Source organism: Zingiber officinale, chromosome 8B (assembly GCF_018446385.1).
Source record: "Zingiber officinale cultivar Zhangliang chromosome 8B, Zo_v1.1, whole genome shotgun sequence".
Lineage (NCBI taxonomy): Eukaryota > Viridiplantae > Streptophyta > Magnoliopsida > Zingiberales > Zingiberaceae > Zingiber > Zingiber officinale.
In genome coordinates this window covers 65,556,496-65,582,866 of record NC_056001.1, presented here as the reverse complement: position 1 = coordinate 65,582,866, position 26,371 = coordinate 65,556,496, and the positions used below count along the sequence as shown (strand labels likewise).

The 26,371-nt window shown below is 39.2% G+C and overlaps 1 protein-coding gene and 1 pseudogene across 1 annotated transcript; one reads left to right on the top strand and one right to left on the bottom strand.

Annotated features, from left to right (window-relative positions):
• Positions 1 to 3,049: 3,049 nt before the first annotated feature.
• Positions 3,050 to 8,989, top strand: LOC122014825 (C2 domain-containing protein At1g53590-like). Its single transcript, XM_042571263.1, has 12 exons — positions 3,050 to 3,691; positions 4,116 to 4,190; positions 4,371 to 4,514; positions 4,790 to 4,885; positions 4,982 to 5,113; positions 5,722 to 5,874; positions 5,961 to 6,002; positions 6,616 to 6,664; positions 7,389 to 7,481; positions 7,576 to 7,759; positions 7,930 to 8,056; positions 8,137 to 8,989. The coding sequence occupies exons 1-12, from the start codon at positions 3,566 to 3,568 to the stop codon at positions 8,821 to 8,823; spliced, it is 1,908 nt and encodes a 635-aa protein (XP_042427197.1). The 5' UTR covers positions 3,050 to 3,565; the 3' UTR covers positions 8,824 to 8,989.
• Positions 8,990 to 9,518: 529 nt separating this feature from the next.
• On the bottom strand, positions 9,519 to 12,583 carry LOC122014826 (annotated as a pseudogene).
• Between the last annotated feature and the right edge of the window lie 13,788 nt (positions 12,584 to 26,371).

The window sequence follows — 26,371 nt, the reverse complement described above, 5'->3', positions numbered from 1 at the left end:
ACAATGTATAGAAATTAATTTGATGATAGAAAACCAAGAGTTCTGTTAGTCCTATGATTTAATTGTCTTTTTCTCAAGCATGTTGTGCAAATTGATTCTTTGTTCCTCTGAACATTGTTTTATCAGTATATTGCTGATAGGTCCATCTTTGGATCTTGTTTGGTCAGCAACTCTTGATGAATTTCTTGATGGATCTAGTAGGGTTGTGGCTTGAATTTGTGCCTAATTCTTTGTGTTTGTTTTCCCTTGTCACCCCATAATTGTGTAATGCCAATGGAAATGGTGTGATTGCCATAACCCACCAATTTTTTACTTTAAAAAGATTGCATCTTCAATACTTCAAAATGCTTTGACATCAATCAACTGGTGTCGCTTAGAAACCATACTTAACTCATCAAAATTTATCTTTTTGTTGATATCCATATTCTCAAACATTTCCTTTATGGCAATCTCCTCAGACAAGTGTTTATCACGTTTTAGAATGAACATAATAATACTAGGTGTGTCTTGGAATAATCAGGTGGACAAATGTCAAGCATTCACACAGAAAGAAATCATGAAAGAAAATATTCTCACCCTAAGAGCTTTCTTTTTAAATTTATTCATCATTGAAAATTGCTGGAGTCTTGCTCGAACAGTTTCACCAAGATTTACATTGGGTGCCTTATTGGCATTCTGCAGCCAAGGATGATCTGTAATGTGAATCATGAGGGTAATGTTGAGAATACAGAAGATATGATGCAGTATTAAGGCAAAGGTATTAGCAGATATTGCAATATACTGATAAAACAATGTTCAGAGGAACAGAGAATCAATTTGCACAATATGCTTGAGAAAAAGATAATTAAATCATAGGACTAACAGAACTCTTGGTTTTCTATCATCAAATTAATTTCTCTACATTGTATGAAGCTCAAGGAAAAATCTGTTGGAGCAATCTAGTGACCCTAGGTTTTGATGTTTGGGCAAAGGTTTAAGTTAGGTTTATTGTTGTATTTGATATGCAGTGTGAGTGTGCAGGATACAGGTACAACAAGGAAGTCCAAGTGTGATCTTGGCAAAGGAGGAAAGTCCAAGGATGAGTCTTGGCGGTGTAAGTCCAAGCATGTAGTCTTGGCAACGTAAGTCCAAGTGTAGCTTGGCAATGGATGAAGTCTCGGAGGCGCGACCTCTTGGCAAAGGAAGACCCGACAACAATGACAAGGCCGATGGAAGCTCCAGAAGGCAAGACGTGAAGGATGGGGAGGCATCCGAGGGACGCAAGGCTGATGGAGGAGGCTAGAAGGCTAGGTCTAGGTTGGTCGGGCGAAAGTGAGATTGTACAGTAAAATATAAGAATTAGGGTTTCTGAGCGATCAGAAGCGTTCGTAGCGATGTGCGTTCTTGTAGCGATCTGTGATCGCATGTTTTAGCGATCGAGTGCGATCGATCGGGCGGCGAATGTGTGAAATCGGCCGTGAGGTGTAAATTTCCAGAGGCGCGATCGCATGTTTTAGGATCGGTAGGCGGGTTTTCAACCGGGCTATAAAACCAAAGCTTGGGAGCTTGGTTTGAGTTGACGAAATTAGACTTGGTTAAGGTCTAATTAGTAGTCTACAAGTGCTCAAGAGTTTTCCTTGTGTCCAAGAGGTCTTGGTGAGTTTGTGGTGAGGTTTCTCCACCCACAAGGAGTTTGAGCTAGCCGGAGGTCTTCCGGGGAGTAATCCACCGACGGATAGGGATCGTCCACCTTACGGACACGCCGTGGAGTAGGAGCTTTATCTCCGAACCACGTAAATGATCGTGTAGCTTGGTTTGCATTCTTTCTTGTCTTGTATTTTGTTTAGCTTGTTTATTTTTGTATTATTCCGCTGCGCAAGCTAACAACGTAGGAAGCGAACGATTTGGGTGAGCCGCTATTCACCCCCCTCTAGCGGACGTCAAGGTCCCAACAAAATCATATCAGGTCCACATTGGGCCTGATATGGTTCCATATCAGGCTCACGTTGGGCCTGATATGGATCATATCAGGCAACGTGGGCCTGATATGATTCCATATCAGGCCTAACGTGGAGCCTTTTTGCTGATTTGTTCTTCTGCTATTTTAATATCTTTTAAAAGTCAAAATAAACAATGGATAGCATATTTGAACTCCTTGCAACACCAGGAATCCATAGAAACTGAAATTGGTGCAATCGGAGCTCTCTAGGTCCATCAGTGGGTTTTAACCGAAACCCACTGATGGACCTAGAGACCTCAGATTACACCCATTTCAGTTCATGTGAATTCCTGATGTTGCAAGGAGTTTAATTATGCTATCCATTGTTTATTTTGACTTTTATAAGGTGTTAAAATAGGAGAAGAAAAAATCAGCAAAAAGGCTCCACGTTAGGCCTGATATGGAATTGGGCCTGATATGCCTGATATGGTTCCATATCGGGCCCAACGTGGGCCTGATTTGGAGCCTTTTTGCTGATTTTTTCTTCTGCTATTTTAACACCTTTTAAAAGTCAAAATAAACAATGGATAGCATATTTGAACTCCTTGCAACATCAGGAATCTACAGGAACTGAAATGGGTGTAATCTGAGGTCTCTAGGTCCATCAGTGGGTTTTGACCGAAACCCACTGATGGACCTAGAGACCTCAGATTACACCCATTTCAGTTCCTGTGGATTCCTGATGTTGCAAGGAGTTTAACTATGCTATCCATTGTTTATTTTAGCTTCTCTAAATGTATTAAAATGTTATCAAAAAATAACTAAATCTTATATTTAGTTGATGAAAGAGGTAATAGGAAAGTGAAGAGAGAGAAAAGAAAAACGACAAAAAAAAGGGTTAATTTGTCAGAAAGATAAAAAGGGAAGTGCACTTGAAAAAATGCGCCCTTTGGTAAAAACTAAAGTAACATACGTTTTTTGGTCAATTAAGATATTTAAGTACATGATTTGGTAAATTGTCATTTTTTTTTAAGTGATACACTGACACTCGTCAAATCTGTTAATTACGGCCGAGTCCGTCGATCTCGTATTTCATCCATGATCCTGCGGAGAGGAGTTCGCCACCAAAATGCTTCCGCCAGAAGACGGGAGAGGGAGGACACTTCAAAATTCAGGCTTCTCCTTTCCCTTCTCTTGCGCTCGTGTTCACACGCACGAAGCTTTCGTTAACCGTCAAGCCCAGCCGCTCTCCTATTCCCGCAGAGGCGGGGCTCGCGAGCGGTCTGCCCGCAGGGCACGACGACACGACTCGAGACACTACATCTAGGGCTGCCCCCCGCGCCGCGCGACCTGGAACGTGTGTCTTAAGTCGTGGATTGATGGAACGGAATAACGATTTGGTGTTGCTGATTAAATGTCATCGTCCTCTTCGCCCTCTCTCCCTCTCCACTACGCTTCGTTGCTCTGCGGTTACGGCTTCGACTTCGAACTCGATCGCACTCGTCGCTTCCGTCTTCGTCGAATTAGTTTTGGTTGCTGGGATCTCGGGGGCGCTGCGGGGCCTGTGATGCCGGCGGATTGGCTGTTTGTGGATACTTGATGTAGGCCGGCGGTAGGTAGCGTCAATCGGGAGATAAATGCGGGAGGATGGACATAATGGAGGCATCGATCTTGCATCACATAGCCTTCGTTCTGTTGTTGCTCTGCGTTCTCGTGCAGTTGGGTTGCGCTCACCCGGTCGTCTTCCTTGTGTCTCTCTTGTATCTCTACGCGGTGAGGGAACTAGGAATCGATCTTTGGTCGGAAATGTTCTTCTTTCCCAGTCGTCTTCTTTGCGTTGAATTTCCTTTCAATTTCCGTGCGTGTTCCAAGTTTTTGATCGGGGATTTTTCTAGTTCTTGAAGGTGGTTGATTTTGTGGAATTAAACGGATTTTATTTTTCGGTGATAATTTTGGTTGCGCTCTTAGTATTTGAAAAAGGAAAAATCTCTTAGATAAGTTTAAGAAATTGTTAGGGATTAGGGTGGAAACCAACGCTGGGTTTTAGCATTTCTCTATCCTTTTCTTTTGCTAGCTTCCTTAGAATATGTGATTATACATTGTTTCTTTTAAATATTTTGAAAATTTCATTTTGACTGTTAGATCAGCATAGCTAACTGCTCCATCATTTTGACACTTCTTTTTCCTACTATTCCAGGTTAATGGTCGCTATACCTTGAGACTGCAGAAAAGCTCGCAGTTCGAAGAAAGAAAGCATGCCAATCAGCGAAGAGTATGCATGATGATATATTTCATAGTTATTTTCTCCATGATATTAGAATTATTGATGCTTTTTCTCCTTATACTAAAACCATTTTTTTTTTCCTATTGTCCTGTTGATCATTTCTTGCAGTATATTTTTTTTATGTCATTAGTCTACTGGTTTTCTTTTTTTCCTTTGTTGGTGTGGCAGCTTCTCTCTGATACGGAATCAGTTAGATGGTTGAATCATGCTATTGAAAAGATATGGCCAATATGCATGGAAAAGATTGCATCCCAGCAATTCCTCTTACCTATCATACCATGGTTTCTGGACAAATTCAAGCCCTGGACAGCAGTATGGACTTCAAGCTATATTTTTTTTTTCTTTGATTGTGAATTCTGTTACTTACCAAGTAACACTTGTACCTCTGATATATGTGGACTGTATTGTGAGCATTAGTAGCATGCTTAGGATGTATTATGTTGTATGAGAGTAATGCGGCCATATTTAGTAATAAATTGATTTCTATATTTAGCAACAACTCAGCAAATGTATTTGTTGCACTTTTGGGAACTTTGGGTTATGTCCTTATGTAATCTACAGAATTATCTTTGTCTTTGGTTTGGCAGAAGAAGGCAGTTATGCAGCATATTTACTTGGGGAGGACACCACCTATGTTTACAGATATAAGAATTCTTCAAGAATCAGCTGATGATGACCACCTGGTGCACAATTACTGGTTCTTTCTTTTTCTTTAATTAGACAGTTATAATATGATGCTGCAGTTATTTTACTGATGCTTAGCCATGTTCATTATACAGGTTCTGAAGTTAGGGATGAATTTTCTTTCAGCTGATGACATGAGTGCAAAACTTGCAGTACAACTGAGGAAGAGGTTGGGATTTGGGATAACTACAATGATGCATATAACAGGCATGCAAGTCGAGGGAAAGGTACATAGATCGATGTTCATTCCTTACCAGTGATGTAGCTTTGCAGATTATGCCGATCTAGACATTTGGCCTTTTGGGTTGTTAGGACATTTCATAGGAATTGTTTAGACATTTTCTTCATAAGAATTTATTATTATTATTATTTTTAAATGAAGCACAAATTTAAATTCCTGATATTTGTTTGAACAACCTGTCTAACTTGTATGACACTGACACATGAAGTGGTACACTGAACTGGAAATGCAGATATTGCTTAAAGCAAATAGAAAAAGGAGTGAGCACCACTGAAGCTAAGTAATAGTATCTGTGTTGGGTTAGACCGGAAAAAGGTCTGACCAAATATTTTGAAAACAAATTATATTTCTGTTCATATTAAGCACCATTATTTTTCCATTTCAACTAATGAATCTTGATCCTGTTAAAAGATAGTCAATTACAAATGAACTTATATTTTGTTTTTTTTTTGTTTCAAAATTGCTTCTTTAATGCCAATGCTCAAAGTTTATTTTATGAGAGAGCCATTATCTGAGGAAATTGTTATGAGGAAATTGCAAAGAAAACTTATCTGAGCCATTATCTTCTGATAAATTTCCAATCTTCTGATGTAGGTTCTGGTAGGAGTCAAGTTTCTTCGGCAATGGCCATTTATTGGACGAGTAAGGATATGCTTTGTTGAGCCCCCATATTTTCAGATGACTGTAAAACCCATATTCGAACATGGACTAGATGTCACTGAATTACCTGGAATTTCAGGGTGGCTGGTAAGTAGATGGCATTACTCTCAAGTAGTCCTAGGTGTTCACCAAGCACTCTTCTCTACAAATACTTTCACTTGTTGCATTTGTAGGACAAAATGTTCGATGTTGCATTTGGGCAGACATTGGTTGAGGTTAGTGAGTTTGTTTTCAATGTTTGTCTTTTAATATTTCCTATCTATAGTTTGTCCAATTAATAGTATACTAATTTTTTATTTCAAATAAATATGTTAACTAAATATACTGCATGATCTTGATAAAGCAGATCATTAGGGAATAATACTAACATCTGACCTTTGATGCTTTATGTTTTGACATGTTTACCTATCAGGATTAATGATAACAATATAGATTAACCAAAAAAAACACAATTGTGTAGTCATCAGGAAAGAAACCATTCAGTTGGTCGGCACTTTAAAATTATATAAGTGGTTGAGGGATTTTGATATATTTACATTGGTTGTTTGTTAATTGACACTGATGATAATTTAAGTTCTTTCAAGAAAATTTAGAATGATATTCACTAAATTTTGTGATTTCTAGTTTCACGATTGTTAGTTGTGCTGCTTATCTTTATAACCAAGAAGCATCTGGAAATGAAAATAACACCAAGCACATGATTTATTAATAGAGCTTTAATTGTCTTGTCCTAAGACTTTAGATATTCGATACTACTTCAATGAACTGCTGATTTTTTTTTTAAATCTTTATCCTGGAAATGTAACTATTGTCAATATTTCTGAACAGCCAAACATGCTGGTTGTTGATGTTGAGAAATTTGTTTCTGCTACTGAAGGTGAAGGGTCTGTTCAGCTTATGTTTGTTAAGTTATATCTACTTTCATATTTGCTTGTCATTGTGTTTTTCTAGTTGTAACATCAATGGTTAATTTTCTAGTTCTTTTTATTTCGAAAGATAAAAGTTTGTGAATTTAATTTAAAATATCCTTGAAGGTTTATGATGTGACTTGTTATCATGTTTTCTTAGATAATTAGGTTTGTTCTACATAAGAGAGTAGCTGTGTGATATAATCATGCATGTTCTTCCCCAAGATAAGCCAGTCTATCCAGCTAGTATTTTAATACATCCTAATGGTAGCTACCATGAAAAATTAGAGATATTCAAGTCACTTGGATCTAGTTCCCTTTTAGCCAAAAATCTAATTCTATTTGATCTTGGTTGTGATCAAGGACTTTTTGGTTATTTCATGCTTCTTATTAACTTGGAAATTTTAATATCCACATGCTCATTTTGTAGAGACTGGATCAAACTTCCGATGCCCAAATACATATTCATGTTTTACTAAATTCACAGATGCATAGTGTATAGTATATACATCTTGAGTTAATATGAAATATGAAACCTCTAACATTTTTGAAGTACTATCTCTAATATTTTTAATAAGAACTTTGTTTCTGATTTCATGTTGTTCTTGTCTGTCCAGAAGTGAATCATATTTGTTGTTTTAATTTGTTTCTTATTAAGCAATCTATTAAACCATGTTTTCTTGAAAATATTAGAAAACTGGTTTACTGTGAAAGAAATGCCTCCTATTGGATATGTGAAATTGGAGATGTTAGAGGGGGCAGATATGAAGCCATCTGACCGGAATGGTATGCTGCTTCTACTCTTGTTCCTTGATATAATTAGTCAGTCTCATCCTCATTCTAGAAATTATCCCCATCTCGCTACAAAACTACGGTGCAGGATTTTCTGATCCATATGTAAAAGGACAACTTGGCCCGTATAGATTCCGAACAAAAACTCAAAGGAAAACATTGTCTCCAAATTGGCTGGAGGAGTTTAAGATCCCCATCAGTTCATGGGAGTCACCTAATTTACTCACCCTTCAAGTTCGTGACAAGGATACCATTTTCGATGACATGCTTGGGTCCGTACAGAATTTGGAAAAGATCATTATCTTTCTTTCTTCTCTCAATTCATTATTTTATTTTATCTTGTTTTGTTTTGTTTTATTCTTTTACAATATGAAAATCTAGTATATTTATCAGTCAGATGCCTTGTAATTTACTATAATGTACTTTTCCATGAGCTGTGCAGAAATTGCTCAGTAAACATCAATGATTTGAGGGGTGGACAAAGCCATGATATGTGGTTGGCACTGAAGGATATCAAAATGGGTAGGATCCACTTAGCAATAACAGTGATCGAAGAGGAATTACAAAAGGTAAGCGCTCTGATGCTTGCTTCATGAACCTTGTGGATAACAAAGCTCGATAATCTTAGCTCAAATCAGTAACTTTACAGGAGAATAAAGAAGGTATCAGTGATGCTGAAACATCAAAATCTATGGAACAAGTGCCAAGCAAACCAGATGAAATGGTTGAAGATCTTGATGATGGAGAATATGCTAAAATGACTGATGGCTTCGAGGCCATTGATGTTCAGGGGCAAGAAAAAGCAGGGGTCTGGGTACACCATCCTGGTGCTGCCATCTGCCAAGAGTGGGAGCCACGGAAAAGACGTGCCAGGCAACCTGAGACCCAAGTCCTTTGGCAGGAGATCATAAATAGCAAAAGTTTAACTCCATCGCCATTGTCCGGGTCTCATCAGAGCGACTCTGATAGCGATGAAGCCGCATATGGAAAGAAACTCCCCTTTAAATCGATCAAAAAGCATTTGCACAAGTTGGGTTCAGTGTTCCACCGATCTCCAATGCATCTGAGTTCAGAAGCAGGCCACAAGGAAGCTGCTTACTCACTTACCTCACCAAAGAGTGTAGAGTTGGGAGAATGCGGCTCCGAGACGGGTGAGGTTGAAAGCCTGGGAAATGGTAGCAGTGTTCAAAGTCCTAAGAACTTTGTGAGCAGGAGCTTTAAGAGCTTGCTTAGCAGGAAGGATTCGAGCAGGCGCCAGGTATCAGGTGCCGATGATGATGATGCTTGGGCGGATGATCAACTAGAAATTCCTGGATCGTCTATAATTAAATACTAACCAAAGCCAGTGCCAATGCTGTTAAAGTGGGATCTGTTCAAACAAGATAGGCACAATTTAGTGTGTTGATCTTGGACTATAGTATTTGTGGTATGTTTTGTTCATTGTATTGTGACAGCTGGTGCGCTATCGATCAGGTCTCTGCACACTATCAATTGTTTAAAAAGGTAATCTTATTTGTGACAAAAGGTGATATTGCTCGGCAGTATCATCAGCCCCATGGCTAGATATGTGCAAGTAAATCACAGAAGATTTCACCCAACAAAACGTATGCAAGGAGTAAGGTAAGTGAGAGTTTTGAATGGACGGTAGTGCCAGTATTACAGGATGAAAATTACAATGCAACAGAGTAACAATGATCTTTTGGCATCGAATGCCTATTATGAGCCTACAAAAATGTTACATTTTGGAGAAAATACAACTTTATGGTCTCTTAAAATGCTTGTGATTGGTAGTGGTGGAGAATGAATTGCCGAGACTTATTAAAGCATGAAGGTAAAAGGACAATAGTTCAACGATACTATCAAAAAATTAGAGAGAAAACAATAATAATAAAAATTAAAAAGGACATTTTAAAATAAATATAAGTTTAGCTGGTATATCCAAATGTTTGGTCCATCTACCTGAATAACTGAATGAATGTATGTTGAGGTGCATCATCCCAACCGAACCAATGTGGCAGAGAAAACTGGTCATAAACAAAAATTTAGTAAAAACAGGTATATACTCAGCGTTAGCTAATGCTTAGTTACTAGTCTTCAAACGAACAGTTGGAGTTACATGTCAAAAATCCTTTCATTGACGATCAATTTCTCATTTTTCATGAGATAGAATCACAAAAACTAAAGCAGTTCCCTTTCCCACGACAATCTTCTCTGTGAGACTTCCATAAAGCATCAGCCAGCTCCACACTTTTCAGCCCCCTAGCTGTAAAGTTTGCGAAATTCCTCCTGCTCAAAACCAAAGTTTTGTGATGCCCATTAACTGCTCTCATTGCTGATACCATCTTGTCCATGTTTCCAAAACAGGTCGTTATATATGTGTCGCTGTTGATTGAAACATAGTAATCCAATGCGGCTTTAGTGTTTCCTTGCATGCTATGAAAATCTTCAGTTTTCAGCAGAGAGGATTTAGTGTGCACATTAGTGTAAACAGACGTGAAGCCTTCCATCTCCATTAGTCCATCACCAGCAGCCAAATAGATTGCAGTATTGGCAGGGATTTTGAGAGATTGGAGGATAAATGCTGTTTCTTTTGGAGTCAGAGGGCATTTCCCCCGATTCCTCCAAGCAAGTGCAGCATCACCGGTCCATGGTTTTCTATCCTCACGTGCAGATTCAATATAATTCATGGATGCGTAGGAGAGCCCAGAGTATTCACATTAACTGTAGGCCACCATATCGGGTTCCAAGCTTAGATGTAGAGCAAGGAAAGGTTGAGGTATCAATTTGAAAAGCTCAGAACCTTTAGCCTCCAAGTGCTTACTGAGACGGAGCGCTCTGTAACACCCTTGACAAAGGGAAGCCTTAGCATATAATGGATACCTAAAACAAATAAAAAACATTATAGTTATTATTCTTTTTTGAATGGTAGTTTATTTTCAACAGGTATCAGAGAATATTTGCCCTGATTTAAGTTTTAAAAGATCCCAGAAAATCTGAAAAAAAAAATACAATTTATTTTATATTTTTGTAGGTATGCCATTCGATAAATATTTGTTAACTGACGATATGAATTAGTATTACAAAGTGTCATATAAGGGCTGCTTGCACAATGATTTAGCAAGATAAATAAGTCATTTAGAAACTAGTTGAACCTTAACAAGATCATGTAAGGGTAACATCTAATCCCTAGATCGTTGTCATAACCAACAATTAATTAAAATAAAAGTTCAATTATTTTGCAGAGATTGCTTGTGATCATAAATTCACTTTTCAAAGTATTGATCTTTCCTTTCATTTATCATTAATCTAAAAACAAAACAAGTGGTGCCACTTTACATATGGTAAGGACTTTAAAACCTAAGCATATAGCCAATACAAAAGAAAAGAATTATCACAACCAGACATAAACAGAATTGGGAAATTTCAAGTTGTTCATCTGAACATTGTAGATGATGGGCTTGGACAAGATATAAACATGCTGGAAACAGCCATTTTAATGAATAACTGGGTATCATTGAACGAATGGAAACAAACATTCTGAAGTAACGAATGAAAACAAAAACTGGTATCAGAAAACAAGAAGATTCTCCAACCCGGATTTAACAAAATGATACCAGTAATTAATTTCTCATATACAGAACAGTTTGAGTTTCCTTTTAATGGAAGATAACATTATACAATTCTAACTATTCCCTTATCATCTTCATGCATATCGATAACTACATGATTGATGATTAAGGACATGAGCTTCTAGTATCATAGCAACCCTTGAAATCACTTCATCTACAGAGAGTTTAGTATCAATTAGCATGAGAATTGCTGCACGAAATCAGGGGTTGAGCCAAAAACATAATTCTTTTGCTTCTAGTTACGTGCATATAAAGATGATGAAATTTATTATGTTTTTTTTTTATTTATGACTTTTAGTAGTGATATAGTAAGCATCAAATTATCAAACTTGTGTTATTATAGAGATGGCATAGAGCTTAACTTCATTAATCCTAAAAAGTTTGTATATATAAGATGGTTTTTGAACAATACCTATCTCTTCTCTGGCTTATAGAGGGTGTCAATGATATATAACGATGTTCCAGCAATGCAGGGAGCACTGCTTCAACATAATCAAACTGCCCCTTGCGTTTGCGGCAATCCACTCTGAAAGGTTCTCTTGAAGCAAATTCTTCTAGCAATTCTTTCACAACTTTGACAAAACCTTGAGTTTGTTGTATAAAGTAGTCTACATCAAACACATCGGCGAAGCGACTGATTGAGATCAAAATTTTAATCAGCAATAATGCAATAAAGATCAAGCAACATTACTCTTCCAGCATTCCCATAATCATACCTCAATTCGTTCCAATAAGCAGCCACCTCAAATTTTGGCAATACCATTATAGCATTTAGGATTCGAGCTATGCCAATGCCATCGCAGAACTAAAATTGGCCATAAAACAACAACTTTCTCATAGCCGAGAATAACCCAGGCAAGCAAATAAATGAAACACGGCGGACATAAAAGAAATAACATAGTACAGATGGATCGGATCGCACTCACGTCGCGTCTCATCTGATTGAGGCCGCCATAGCAATCCACCCGGATGTACCCGTTGCTCTTCGCTGGCAAAGCTGCAGCATTTCCAACAAAAAAGCAATTTGAAGCCCGTTACGATAAAAACTAAACGCTGATATCTCAGAATTGAGAATATTAACCCTAACCCTAATGATGGATCGAGGCTGGAAGAGTGCAGACCAGCTAAAGGAGCGCTCTTCCACCAACCGCACGGCTTCCAATCCACGACCCTTCGGGCGCTCCAGATGCCGGACTCCTCCTCACGAACGAACTACTGGGGAGCAGGGCAAGATGAAATGCGACGGATCATGCGAGGAAGAGACATAGATCTAGAGCACTCACTCGAAAGGATTAGGTGCGGCAGGAGAGAAGAGGAAGCCGGCGAGGAGGCAGCAGGAGGAACGAAAGCAGGATACGGCGGAGCAGCGGAGGCACTCGGTCGTGCCACGAAGCCGACGACATCACGACCGCCGACGATGGTTCCCATCGTTGTATTGGGGGACGCGGAACAACTAATAATTGTTTTGGGGGAAAAGAGTAAATTATGATTCTTTCTGGGTTCTATTTTCAGAAAAAATAATTATTGTTTTTGTTTGCTACTTTGTAAATGCTCCTCTTGTCAATCAGCCCGGATCGTGATCTATTATTGGACTAGAGATTAATGATAGGTGAAATTTCATGAATCTTATTTGTATAATAAGTAGGATTCATGAATTTTCACATATAAGTGAAATGGTTCATCCTCTGGATCATATTTTACGGTCCAGATGATCCGACCTTATCCCTTTTTGCCCTTATTTACATATGGTTAAAAAAAAAATTTAAGATTCGAATTTCAAGTATGATAGATTATTAAAAAAATCACTAGGGAAAAGCATTTAAGAATACTGGTTATTTGTATGAATTTCTATTAGTATTTTTTGATTTATCATATGAGAAATTTTTACAGATTAAGTCAGTCATCTCTAAAATTAGTCAGTTCGTAGAGTAGAATTGAATATCTAAAGTATCAAAATAAAAATCCATATTATTTTTATTTCAATAGGTCAATTATTAGTGGATGCAAAATATCTCATTGAGTGTCTAACTTCTCCAGACAAATGATCGCTATGTTAGGCAAAATACCTCTCGTAATTTATGTTGGATCGTGAAAGAACTAGAGAGAGAGAGAGAGAGAGAGGGAGAGTAAATCTCATAGCTTTAAAAATATTTCTTTTCTTTCGTAAAAACTTAAAGTATGCAGTGGAATAAAGTAAAAAGAGAAAGATAAAAGATAAGTCTATTTTTTTACTTGGTTCAGAACTTGTGACGACTCCTACTCTAAAGTCCATGATCGTTCATCGCTTTTGTTGGACAATTCACTAAACGATAAATTGATAATACAAATATGAATATAATCTGCAAGTAAAAATAAATGTAACGACAACAATGAATATAAGAAGCATAGGTTGTCGAAAGCCTCTTAGTGTCATAGTAGTTGCAGTTTGCACAAGCAAAGAATGAGCACAGTAAAAAATTGAAAAGCTAAAGTTCTATCTGGCTCAGAGCTCGAGGGCTTCTTTTATAAGACTTGATCCATCGATTGATAAGAGGTTCCGTTGACTGAACCAATCCATAGACTGATCACTCTATCTGTCGACTGATCCTCTGTTCCTACCTTGTTTGTTGTGATCTGATCTATTCGATCACAGAAATCTCACTGTTCCATTGATGGAACACAATCTTTCTGTCGATTGAACCTTGCTTTCCTTGTTTGCTCAAAGCTGATCTGCCTAATCTCTGAGATCACATGTTCCTTCGACTTCAGACTTTATCCGTCGACTAAACAACTTTTTCCTTTTGTGCTCTAATTCGAATTTCACTATTCTAATATTTTATCAACCCATTGACTTAACACATTTGTTCCATCGACGGAACCTCATCTGCAAAACAGTGTTAGTAACATAAACAATAATTATCCTGCAAAACAGAGTTAGAATATAAACCTACAGAGCAAGATTAATGCAAATATAGTATGCATGAATGAGACAGTAATGTCTGCCTTGATCTCAACTTAGAAATCTCCTTTGGTCTCTTCAGTTGGATTAGTACCTAAGGTTTATCCCTAATGAGACACGACCTCACTTCACTACCTTCAATAGTTTACCTTAACTCACCTGTCAAACATCTGGTTCTTTAGATCTTTTTGAACGTTCTCGGCTCAGTGTCTGATCATCTTATCCACTATGACTTTCCTACAATGCTAAATTAGTAAATAATAGTAATACAAAATAGTGTTGGTAAAACTATACTTAGGTTTACCAAAATCCCCTGATCCGGTTGACAGCACGCGATTGACCAGAAACCATTCAGTCACATATGCTTGAAGTCCACTCCTCTAAGACTTCTCATTACCTAGGGTTACCTCTAAAGGATCGAAATAGTGATAGAGGGGGGTGAATATCGCTTGTTTATAAATCTTTTCTTTATCATAAGAACCAAATCAAAGTAAGCAGTGGAATAGAATAGAAAAAATAATATAGATGACACAATTGATTCGGAGCCTGTGTCAACTCCTACTCCAAGATCTGCGATCTTTAATCGCACCATTGGATAATCTACTAAAAATCCTCTTTCTAAAATCTTCAAAGAAGAGGTAATTGGTACAAGGAGATTTATAAGAAATTATGCAAGCTAAACTTAAATTTACCGACAAATAAGATTTAAGATGAAGATCGTCGGAGTTGTTTGGTGTCACAGCTTGCACACAGAAGTGTCGATCAGTAACAACACGAATAGAGAGGAAGACGGTCAAAAGTTGCACAGAAGAAGTTATCGCCGGCTCAGATCTCAAGGGCCTTTATAAGCCGTGTTTGGTCGATCGAAAAGTTGTTCAGTCGACTGATCCTTTCTATTGACTGATCCATCTATCGGTCGACTAATCCACCAACTTTTCTTCTTCGCCGAGATCCGATCTTTGTGTCATTAATGGTTAATGTTCGGTCGACTGATCACCTTAATCGGTCGACCAATTCCTAAAACTTCCTTCTTCCCTGTGATACGAATCTGACACTGTGTATACCAAAATAAGTTCGATCGACTGATCTTTGGGTTCAGTCGACCGATCCACTTGAGTTCCATCTTTGCTCTGCGGAACTGAACCCCACCACATCAGTTTGGTTCGATCGACTGAGCCTCCCGTTCAATCGACCAATGCCTTTGGTTTCCACAAAACAAAGTTAGTTCCACAATATAAAAATATCCCTGCAGCATAAAGTTAGCACAATAGTATAATGCTGCATGAGTAAGAAAAGACAATAGGATTTGTCTTGATCTCAAATTAGAAATCTCTCAGTTTCTTCAGTTGAATCAGCGACCAAGGGTTTGTCCCTTTTCGAGACACGACCTCCCTGTTACTCCACTCTAGTTGCTTACCTTAACCTACCTGCCAAACATTTGGTCCACTAAACCTGTTTGGACTTTCTCTGATCAGTGTCTGATTGTCTAATCCACTAAGACTTTTCCTATAATACTAAATTAGTCAACAACAATAATAGTAATGTAAAATGCTATGGTAAAACTACTTATGTTTACTAAGATCTGCTGGTCCAGTCGATCATACGGTGTACCAGAAACCTTTCGATCAACCTTTGTTTGGAGTTTACTCCTCCATGACTTCTCGTTTCTAAGGTTACCTCCCCTAGGGTTTTCTCCACCTGACTTCACTCGCCAAGACCTAAGATTAACTCCCCCTATGATTTTCACCACCTGACTGTTAAATCTTGAGGGATGTCCTAAGGCAATCGCCTTATGGTTTTATAATTTATTTGATAAATATATATTCACTATTTGAGTGTATATTATATGTTTGAATAGTTTTAAATTCATTTACTAAATATCCGCAATACAATTTATAGCATAAGAGAATTTGTGATTGGATTACAACTTATGATTATTTCTATATGTGTAATTATGAACATATTAAAATTTTCTTAGTCGTCAAATTGGTGCATTTGGGCATCATCAATTCTGTAAGACTAGCACATATTATACTCCTTGGTTCAGCCAAGCAATTATTTCTCATTAGCTGGAGACATTGAGATGTCGAGAGTTAAAAGTGGATGCTAGTTATGGTAATTAATTCATTGGAGTAACCTGTTATAAGATTTCATATGATTATCTACATATATAGATATGTCTGTAAAGTTCTTACTATAGCTCGAGTGCAAGTTTCCTTAGACTTGAGGTATATAAGTCACATTGGTCATGATGACTTATACTTTGACATCTTAAGCAAACATTTCTTGGAGGTGTGAACCCAAGATTATTGGGTATAAGTTGAAGTGCTCAAAGGTGTTTGGATAGTTTACAAAGGATTCACCACTCCTTGCGAGGAGACGTATAACCTATGACCACTCGTTAGGATTATTACTTAAAGTCTTTGGCTGAAGCATCACATGTTAAGAGTATAGAACTCTTATACACATGTATAAGTCATTTGAATTCGTAGAACGAGGAAATATTACTTGGACTAAGTGTGACATAGTTAGCCTAGTGGGGGCAGACACATAAACTATGCCCTGAATCAAGCGGACTTACTGTAACTGCTGAAGGGTTCAGAATTAGTTCTGAGATCAACTGTAATTTTTTGGTTAATTGGGGATCATGATGAACTACTAAGTGACACTCATGATCGTTTCATAATTAAGTAGTTAGTTATGGACGACCAAGATAAACTGGGAACCTATTGGATCACACGCACTACGAGTCTCTAAAAGATGTAAAATAAGTTAGAGAATAGGATTTTCATACCAAAAGATAAATGTTTGGTTAGACTATACATAAGACAAATATAAAAATATTTGTTGGAACGAAAGCGCGGATGAACCACATTTCTTATGAAAGAGTTGGAGCCTATTGATTTAGTCATGAACAAATTTGGTTTAGCTATGAACCAACTTGATTTAGTTGTGAACCAAACCAAAGGGTTAATGAGTTATTTTTTGGTTAAGGCATAATGGGTTGGATTTGAGCTTTCTAATCCAACTCATTAAAGAGAACTATATATTGATATAGTTAAGAGAGAATTAATAGATAATTCATTATTAGCTAGATTAGGTTTTGGAAACCTAAACTCAATACCTCTCTTCCCCTCTCTATTGCCACCGACCACAACAAGAGGTTCTCCTCTTATTGCCGTGAACCACCCAAAGGAAAAAGATCTTACTTTTTCTTCTTCTTCCTCTTCTTGATTCTTCTCCTTCACTCGTGGCTAGTACCTTCCGAAGGTGAAGTTTGCTCTTTTGGAGTTATCTTTAAGAGCTCAGCATGGATACGAATAGAGATGAGGTTCAATAACATCGCAAAAAGTTGATGCCCTTCTTGTTACAGGTTATCCGTAAGGTATACCTAGAATAATTGTTATTTGATTCCATTTTTATTTTATGATCTTGTGTGCACGATTATTTCTTGCATATGTGTGGTATGTGTGATATAATAAATTAGTTTATTTATCGTTAAGTTTTCCGCTATGTATGTTTACGAAACATGTTTTAGCACACATCGCATCGATCATATCCCAACACGGGCTTTACTCACCAGGACCTAAGGTTAACTTTTGCTAGGGTTTTCACCACCTAGCTGTTAACTAGAGCCCTAGAGCCAATCATTTGATGATTGTATTATGGACTTGTTGTATCATATTCTATATAAATAAAGGCATTTGATTTTTGGTTATTATACTTACTTGTATTGGTGCCAAATAAACTAAGTATAATAACGTCCTTGAGTAGAAGGTTCTTACCTATATCAATCGATTGGTTGAATCGATAATGAGATGATATAGGGAACACTACTCTTAATCATTCCTAGTAGAGTATTAACATTCAGGGACAATGTTAATGCAATAAGACTAGCATGTAGGTCAACTCGATGACTTGATCTCACAAGTCATGGATACAGAGATATCAAGTTGATACATGAGTATGCATTAGAGAATGTATACTGAATGACCCGCCATGAGAAAGTATCATGGATCGTTATATGAGTGTCATATACTTTCTCATGTGACTATTAGTATGACTACTAGTCCTTAGACCTGAAGTCACCATGGTTCCCTACATAAGGAGTTATGTACTTTGGTTTCGTCAAACGTCACCCGTAACTGGGTGGACTATAAAGGCGATTACTGGGTATGTAACGAATTATGCAGAGGGATGTGAGTGATGTAGATGAGATCTATCCCTCCTATATGACGGGAGCGACATCGATATTCTTGATAGAGTGAGACCACGAAGTGCATGACCATGCCCAAATGAGTCAATATGAGATATTGAGCTTATTTGTTTGAGTGAGTCTACTTGGAGTTCAAGATTTAGATTGATTAGAGGATGACACGGTCTATGCCTCACATTGATCAATCTAAATGTCTAGGATAGAAGAACACTTGTCATATATTGTGAGGAGTCACAATTAGTAGTCACAAGGTGATGTTTGATCTCAACATTCTTGTAACTTGGGTAGTAATGATGTATTCCTAGATACCACTCATTACTTATGCTTCTAAATGAGTTTAGGGGCATTGCCAACGTTACAAGAACCTATTGGATCACACACAAAGAACAAGTGGATGGAGATTAGGTTCATATGATGAACCAAGAGGATTAGATTCATGTGATGAATCAAATTGGATTAAGAGTAATCCTAATTGGGCTAATTGAGTTGGACTCAAGTTGATTCATGTGTTCAATGAGTCTAATTTAGATTATGACTCATTGAATCAATTTAATTAATGAATTAGATTCATTATATTAAATTGGCTTGAATTAAATGGTTGGATTAGATCAACCATGAAAGAGATTAAGTCAAGTTTGACTTGACTTGAGAGGAAGAGGAAGAGTCAAGTTTGACTTGACTTTATGTCACATCATTTGTGACTTGGCATTAGGAGAACTAATGATGATGTGCCACATCATCACATGTGCCACCTCATGGAGGTTACAACTATTCTCTTTAATGGCCTCCACATTAATTGTGATTAATGTGAAGGGGGTTACACCACTTGATGGAAAAAGAGAAGTTTTTCTTTTGGTGAGTAACTCTCATTCAAGTGATCTTCCTCCTCCTAATCTCTCTTCTTGCTCCTTCTCTTCTCTTGGTCGTGGGTTTCAAGCAAGGGAGAAGAAAGGAGAGTAAATATAATCCAAGAAGAAAGGTTAGTGAAAGTCACATAGAGATTTTAGAGGAGTGTGTTCTCTTCTTTTCTTTTCTTCTTCTTCCAATCCCATCCGAGAGCATCAAGAAGTGCTAGCACACTTGTGGTGTTCTCTTCTCCATCCTTGTGTGTTAGAGAACACATCTTGTTCGTGTGGATACTTCTAGAGAGTTGTCTACTTTGACAACTAGAGATCCGGCATCTCCTTGGACAAGCGGGACTCGCGAAGGGCACGCATCGAAGGTATAAGATTTTCTCCATGTAGATCTAAGTGTAGATCTAGGTAAACTCGTATTCGTATGTTTTTCAAATTTTTCTTCCCACGGATCCGTTGGCTAAGGGGTTTCGGGGTTTTCGCGACGCGAAAAAGCGATTTTCGCGGCCCGAAAAACTCAACACTAGCTTCACTCACTAGGATCTAAAGTTAACTCCCCTAGGGTTTTCACCATCTGCTTCACTCATCAGGACCTACGGTTACCTCCTCCTAGGGTTTTCACCACCTGGCTTCATTCACCAGAACTCAGCATTGGATTGACTCTCTAGGGGTTCGAGATATCGGGTCCTCCAGATCTATTGAATTCTACTTGGTTTCCACAATCTGCCAAAATTTTCCTTGCTTAGCCATAACTAGGACTTCCCTTGGTGGACTTCTCACCTTTGCTAATCATCCGATCAATCTTGACCTGACGAGACTCCATTAAACATATTGTCAAATAAATATGAAAACCCTAGAGTCAATTGCACCAACAACCTCCTCCTAAGATTTTCCATTGTTTGGCTTCACTTACCAGGACTTTCACCACCTAACTTCACTCACTAGAGTCTAACTTCACTCACAAGGAATTTCACTATCTAGCTCCACTCACCAGGACTTTCACCATCTAACTTCACTCACTAGGGCCTAGCTTCACTCACTAGGACTTTTACTTGGAATTCACTCCTTCATGACCTAGGGTTACCTCCCCCTAGTGTTTTTCCTCTTATCAAGCATCATGTCACCTTAACTTGCTTGGACTTGCTAGTCACTTGGTAGATTACTCACCATTGCAGTCACTAGATAGACTACTCACCACTTGCAGTTACTCGGTAGACTATCCACCACTTACAGTCACTCAGTAGACTACTCACCACTTGCCAGTCATCTGGTCAATCTTGACCTGACTAGACTTCTCACTTGACTAGGTCAACCTTGACTAAGTTCCATTAAATATATTGTTAAACATCGAAACTCTGGAAGTCGATTGCACCAACATTTTATCTGTCTGTATTTTGCTATGGAACTGATGATACCATGCCATTTTAGGTGAGCGATATCATATTTTGCTTCAAAATTCATAATTTTTTAATGAATAAATTTTCCTTAATGGTCGGTTGACCTAAGGACACTAGGTTAATGGGTCGTCCACTGCGAGCATTTCCCTATTTACATAGTAGTTGGTGGGAAATTTTCATTGGAATAGCTCTGCCATCCCAAGATTAATTGATGTAAGCTGAATACCTAGTGAAACTAAAAAGAATCCATAATTTTTATCTTTTCCTCTGAGCAATGGTGCAATGGTAGGGCACATTCTCAATTTCCCAAACATCTAAGAATCAAGTCTCATGCTTGACAAATTAATAAATGAATTTTCCTTAATGGGTGGTTAACCTTAGAACGTTAGGCTGATGAGCCGTCTGTTGTGAACACTTCCCGATTTACCTTGATGGCATGTAGAAAAGTTTCTTGGGGTTAGGTTGATCACCCCAGGATTAATCGCGTAAGCTAGATACCTGGTACCAACTATAAAAAAAATCCATAATTTTTTTTACCCTAAGGCAATGGTGTAGTGACAAAGAGTCTTCTCAATTTCCTAGGCATCTGACGTTGGATAGGATAGGGATTATCCTGTGGGCTAACGAGAAGAGAGGAATTAAGGAGAATGCAAGAAGAAAATCCTCCAAAACAAAAAGAAATTTATCGTTCTCTAAATTTTGCCAAAAATAGAAGCTTTGTTAAGAATAAAGGATTAATTTCCCAAACAGATATACAAGTATTTATATAGACTCTAAACCATAAACAAAAGAAATGAAATAAATCTCAATATATAATGATACGGAAAATAATGTGGGACCTTCAAGTTAGGCTAAGGTTAAGAAGATCGGTTGACATAGTAATCAAAGTCAAGAGAAGGTCAACACTCGGGGCCAGCTCAGAAGATTGTCTTGACCGAGTGACTATCCGACCGAACCCTTTGGCTGATCAGACACCAAGACCTTCAGTATTGATGGAACACTAAGTCGAGTTAGCGCCATCTAGAGCAAAATCCCCTCGGGGCTATCACGACTAACTATTTCGGCCAAATAATCTAGTTGATCGGACCTATGGTCCGATCGGACAAACTAGTCACTTGGTTCAACCAAACTTTGGGCCAAACGGAAAGGCCGAGCAAAGGATGAGTCCCCGACAACATTCCTTAAATCTGACATGGTTACTCTTATAAGCGACAGCCAATCAAACTACAAGAGAGACTCGATCAGTCTGCTAGCTAAGTATATTGAGGGCCCTTCAATCCAGCGGTCTCATATTCCTTTTTGACATTTTATGCCACGGATGATAGAGAATATTCTATATACAAGTTGTATTTTAGAAGCTTCCACTCTGCTAAATGCAGAGATTGTGGGTCCATTTTAGGAAAGATATCAGAGCCTCTTTATGGTTTGCCCTTTTTTAAAAATATTTTGAGATTCGTGCATAGACAAACAGTAATATTATAAAATAAAGGGGGGGGCTTCGTCTACATGCGCAGGTACGTGAGACTATATAATTTTACACACGTATCCACTGTTCATTCTACTATTCATTATCTTTTACCGATCACTGAATTGAGCGTCGGATTATCTACGTTGGAGATCTCTTCCTTGGCCTGGTTGCTAATGCTTGTTTTGACACGCAGGATCGTTCGAAGCCATCTTTCTAGCAAGGAGTCTTTGCCTAGTCAACATCAGAGTCATCTGCCCAACATGTAATCTTCCCAGCTTGTAGATAGGATTATATAGACTACAGTTCCTATTAAGGAAAAAATATACTAAAATTTTTTAATAGACTTATAATTCTAAAATTTCTAAACAGACTAAAAATATAAAACTATAAAAAGATAAAAAATATCAAAAAATAATAATTTGTGGATCCTCTTATATCAGTAATCCTGAGTTAAAAGGACTCGTCCTCAATTTAGAATAGTGTTAGGTGATAGCCCAATAATAACCCAGGAAGAAGATCATCTAATACTAAATTGATAAAATTTACTAATAATTATCTCATTTTTATCCAACTTCAATCTCTCCTTTATTGCAGACACAAGTTCCTTATTTTTGAATTCCTTCAGCTGACCAACACCATACTGATCGACGACATCAACTATGAAAAGAACTTCATAGCCTATCTTCTTAAGCTTTTCAAGGCATGTAGCCTTTTTTTTTCTCTCGTCGTCACCCTTCCGTTTCTCCAACCCAATATTTTTTAAGATGTGCATGATTCAGAATTATCCTTAATAATTAATAATTTTAGTTATCCATTTAAAATTATCAATAAAAATCTTGTTTGATTTAGATAATCGATGATTCCCGAGTATCTCCAGTCGTCTAGCGTACAACTTCCGGGCTCGGTTGGAATCTCCGCTAGTCGGTCCACCATTTATGATGCTAATTCCACCACGAGCGGCATTGTTTCAGTTTTCCTCCTCCCGAGCAGAGTTTTCAAATCGTCCATGCGAGGCTGGGGTGCGGCCGTCACTCTTTGTTTGATGATGCCTCCGCTCGGGTGACTGCCTGCTCTCCTCTCGCCGTCCGGTAGTAGGTTGCCTATATCGTAATTTGGGGGAAGGCAACCGTCGTCGATAACTCCGGGGAGTTAGCTGAGCGACTGCGGGGACTCCGCGGCAGTCGCGGGTGTTGTGGGTGGTGGATTGATGGAAGGTACAGAACATAGGAGTTCATACCTTTCCCTTGGGCCTTGGTCGTTCATCTACCACGTGTTGGACGGCGTGTGGTCTTGCTTCCTGATGTGGTCATACCACATCGGCTCGGGGCCCTCTTGGAGGTTGATGGCTATTTGGTGGCCTCCGCTCGACCGACACAGATTGTTCTGATGGCGCTTCTTTTCGTCGGGTCATCTGAGCTTCTTCCACATTGATATACTCGCTGGCCTTCTTCAGCATATGGTCGTAATCGCGAGGCGGCTTCCGAATGAGCGAGCGGAAGAAGTCCCTGTCGATGAGCCCTTGGGTGAAGGCATGCATCATAGTTTCGGATGAGACCGTGGGGATGTCCATGACCGCCTGGTTAAAGCGTTGAATGTAGGCCCGCAGAATTTCCCTTGGCCCTTGCTTCATAGAGAACAGACTGACGCTGGTCTTCTGATAGCGTCTGCTGCTTGCGAAGTGGTGGAGGAAAGCCGTCCGGAAGTCCTTGAAGCTCTGAATCGATCCGCCCGGTAACCTTCGAAACCAACGTTGTGCCGAGCCAAACAATGTAGTGAGCAAGACTCAGCACTTAACTCTATCCGTGTACTGATGAAGGGTTGCAGCGTTGTCGAACTTGCCAAGGTGGTCGTTTGGGTCAGTCGATCCATTGTACTCGCCGATTGCCAAGGGCGCATAGTGCCTTGGCAGAGGATCTTGCAGGATCGCCTCGGAGAATTGGCGATTGATCTTCTCGGGGGATGAGTCAGCTTGTGGCGCTTTACCCTTTCTCGTGTCCTGAGCGGGAGCTTCGTCCGATGAAGACTGATCTCGATTCGCTTGCGCGATCTCGGAGGGCGTCTGGAACAAAGCCCGATGGAATGGGATCAGGGCAGGCGGCGCCTCTGCCTGTGTACCGGTCAGACCTTTGTTATGACCTATATGGAGAGCTGTTCTGACCGGTCTTCATGCGCCGCTCGGCCTCCGAATGCTGAAGTTGCTTGTTGCGCCAGCCGCTCGGCTAGCGCCTTCTGTTGCTGCTCTATTATCTTGGGTGCTCGCGCCTGTACAAGCGTGTCAAGCTTCACTTGGGAGAGCGTCATGGTGTGTTAGCGTCTAGCTTCTTCCATCTCTTCGACTCGGATTCAGGTGCGTTCCCACAGACGGCGCCAATTTGATCCTGTCCTAGAGCTGAGTCGACGGATGTTGGGGATGTGACACTCTTGTTGACTAGTTGAAGACTTCGAAGGCGTAGATCCTTTGCCGCCGTGAACCTGCAAACACAATGCCGAGCTAGGGAGGGGTTCCCCGGCGATGGCCCTTCGATGCTCAAGTCAAATCTCTGGCAGAAAGAAGTAGAGCTAAGAAGAAGCGAGCACTGTGGCTACAATAATCAAGTAAAAAAATGCATACATCCGTCGAAGCCTAGGGGTCCTTATATAGGGCTCCCTAGGGGCGTGTGCACGCTTCCTGAGGTGTGCGCGCTCCTCAAAGCATACCTAAAATGGGCTTGTCAGAAAAACACGTCTGACGCCATGCCTTAATAGCACAAGCATATCCCTGACGTGACAGTGAAAGTTTCCATCGTACGATTCTCTGGTTGACCATGTTGCTGACCATGCCCCTTGTCGGTGGCACTGTTCCCTAAGAAGATCTCACCACCTGCTCCCTCTGTCCTTTACCGGGCCGAGCGGAGGAACCACTCGGCTAGCGCCTTTCCTGGGCCGAGCGGAGGCCACGTCGAATAACGCCGTCCGGGTGGATGCCCGCTCGGCCGGTGACTTGGTGTCCGCACCCACCGTGTCGAGTGAGTGAGCCTTAACTGCAAGGTTGACGCCGGGTTTACTGTTAGCCGAGCAAGGTGGCCACTCGACCTTCATCTTTTCTCGCTTTGCCTTATGAGCGCCGGAAACTCGGCATCAAGTCGAGCTATCGAGATGTCGGGTCGGCTATTCCTCCTGCTGATCAGGAAGGTAATCCGCCCGGTCCAATGTCTGCCAGGTGTTCGACCTCCAACCGGGTGGGCCCCCCTCTTACCATCGGATCACTATCTATATTAAGTGGTTGTGTTTTTGTTCCATTCGTGTGGGCTGCATATTATGCTGCGTGGTTGTGTTTGATTTCGGTCGTGTGAGTTGTAGATACTATACTTGTACTCCCATGTGACATTGTATCTAGGTGTAATATGTTGTCATAAGGGGGGAGATGTTATCCATTTGTCAAGCAAGGACTCCTCAAGGGTGCGACACTAGTGTTATATATTGATAACATATTACTTATAGGAAACGATGTGCATGTTCTATAATCAGTTAAATATTAGTTATCCAAAACATTCTCCATGAAAGACATAGAAGAAACAACCTATATCCTTGGAATTAACATCTATAGAGATAGATTGAGAAAGTTGTTTGGTCTTTCGTAGTCTACATACATAGATAATGTGTCAAAATGGTTTAGTATGGAGGAATCCAAGAAACATTTTCTTCCCATGAGACATGGGATTCACCTTTCAAAGTCTATGTGTTCGAGCACACAAAACGAGAGGATACAGATGAGTCAAATCTCATATGTGTCAACTATAGGATCGATTATATATGTTATGTTATGTACTATCGCTCTGAGTGTCACCAACAAATATTAGTCGAATCCAAGAATGGATCATTGAGTGGTTGTCAAGACCATCCTTAAGTACTTGAGAAGTACTAAGGATGTGTTCTTGGTATATAGAAATGGTGATATGGTAATACGCAGTTATATTGCTGTTAGCTTCTAGATGGACAAGGATGACTTCAAGTTTCAGTCTAGATAAATAATCACCTTCAATGGAAGCACAATTAGTTGAAAAAGTTTCAAGCAAGAAATCGTTACTAATTCTATCATTGAGGCGAAATACATTGCAGCTTTTGAAGCAACAAATGAAGCGATTTTGATCAAGAAGTTTGTCACTAAACTTAGTGTAGTTCCGAGCATTGTTCAAGTATTACAAGTTTACTGGGATAACATTGAGTCCATTATATAGGTTAAGGAACCAAGATCTCATCAATGATCTAAACATATACTTTGCCGCTATCATTTGATCAAGGAGATCATAAGTAGGAAACAAATACAAATTGAAAAAAAATCTCACCTAAAGGAACCTAGCAAATCCTTTAATAAAGACTCTACTATAAAGTAAGTTTGAGAG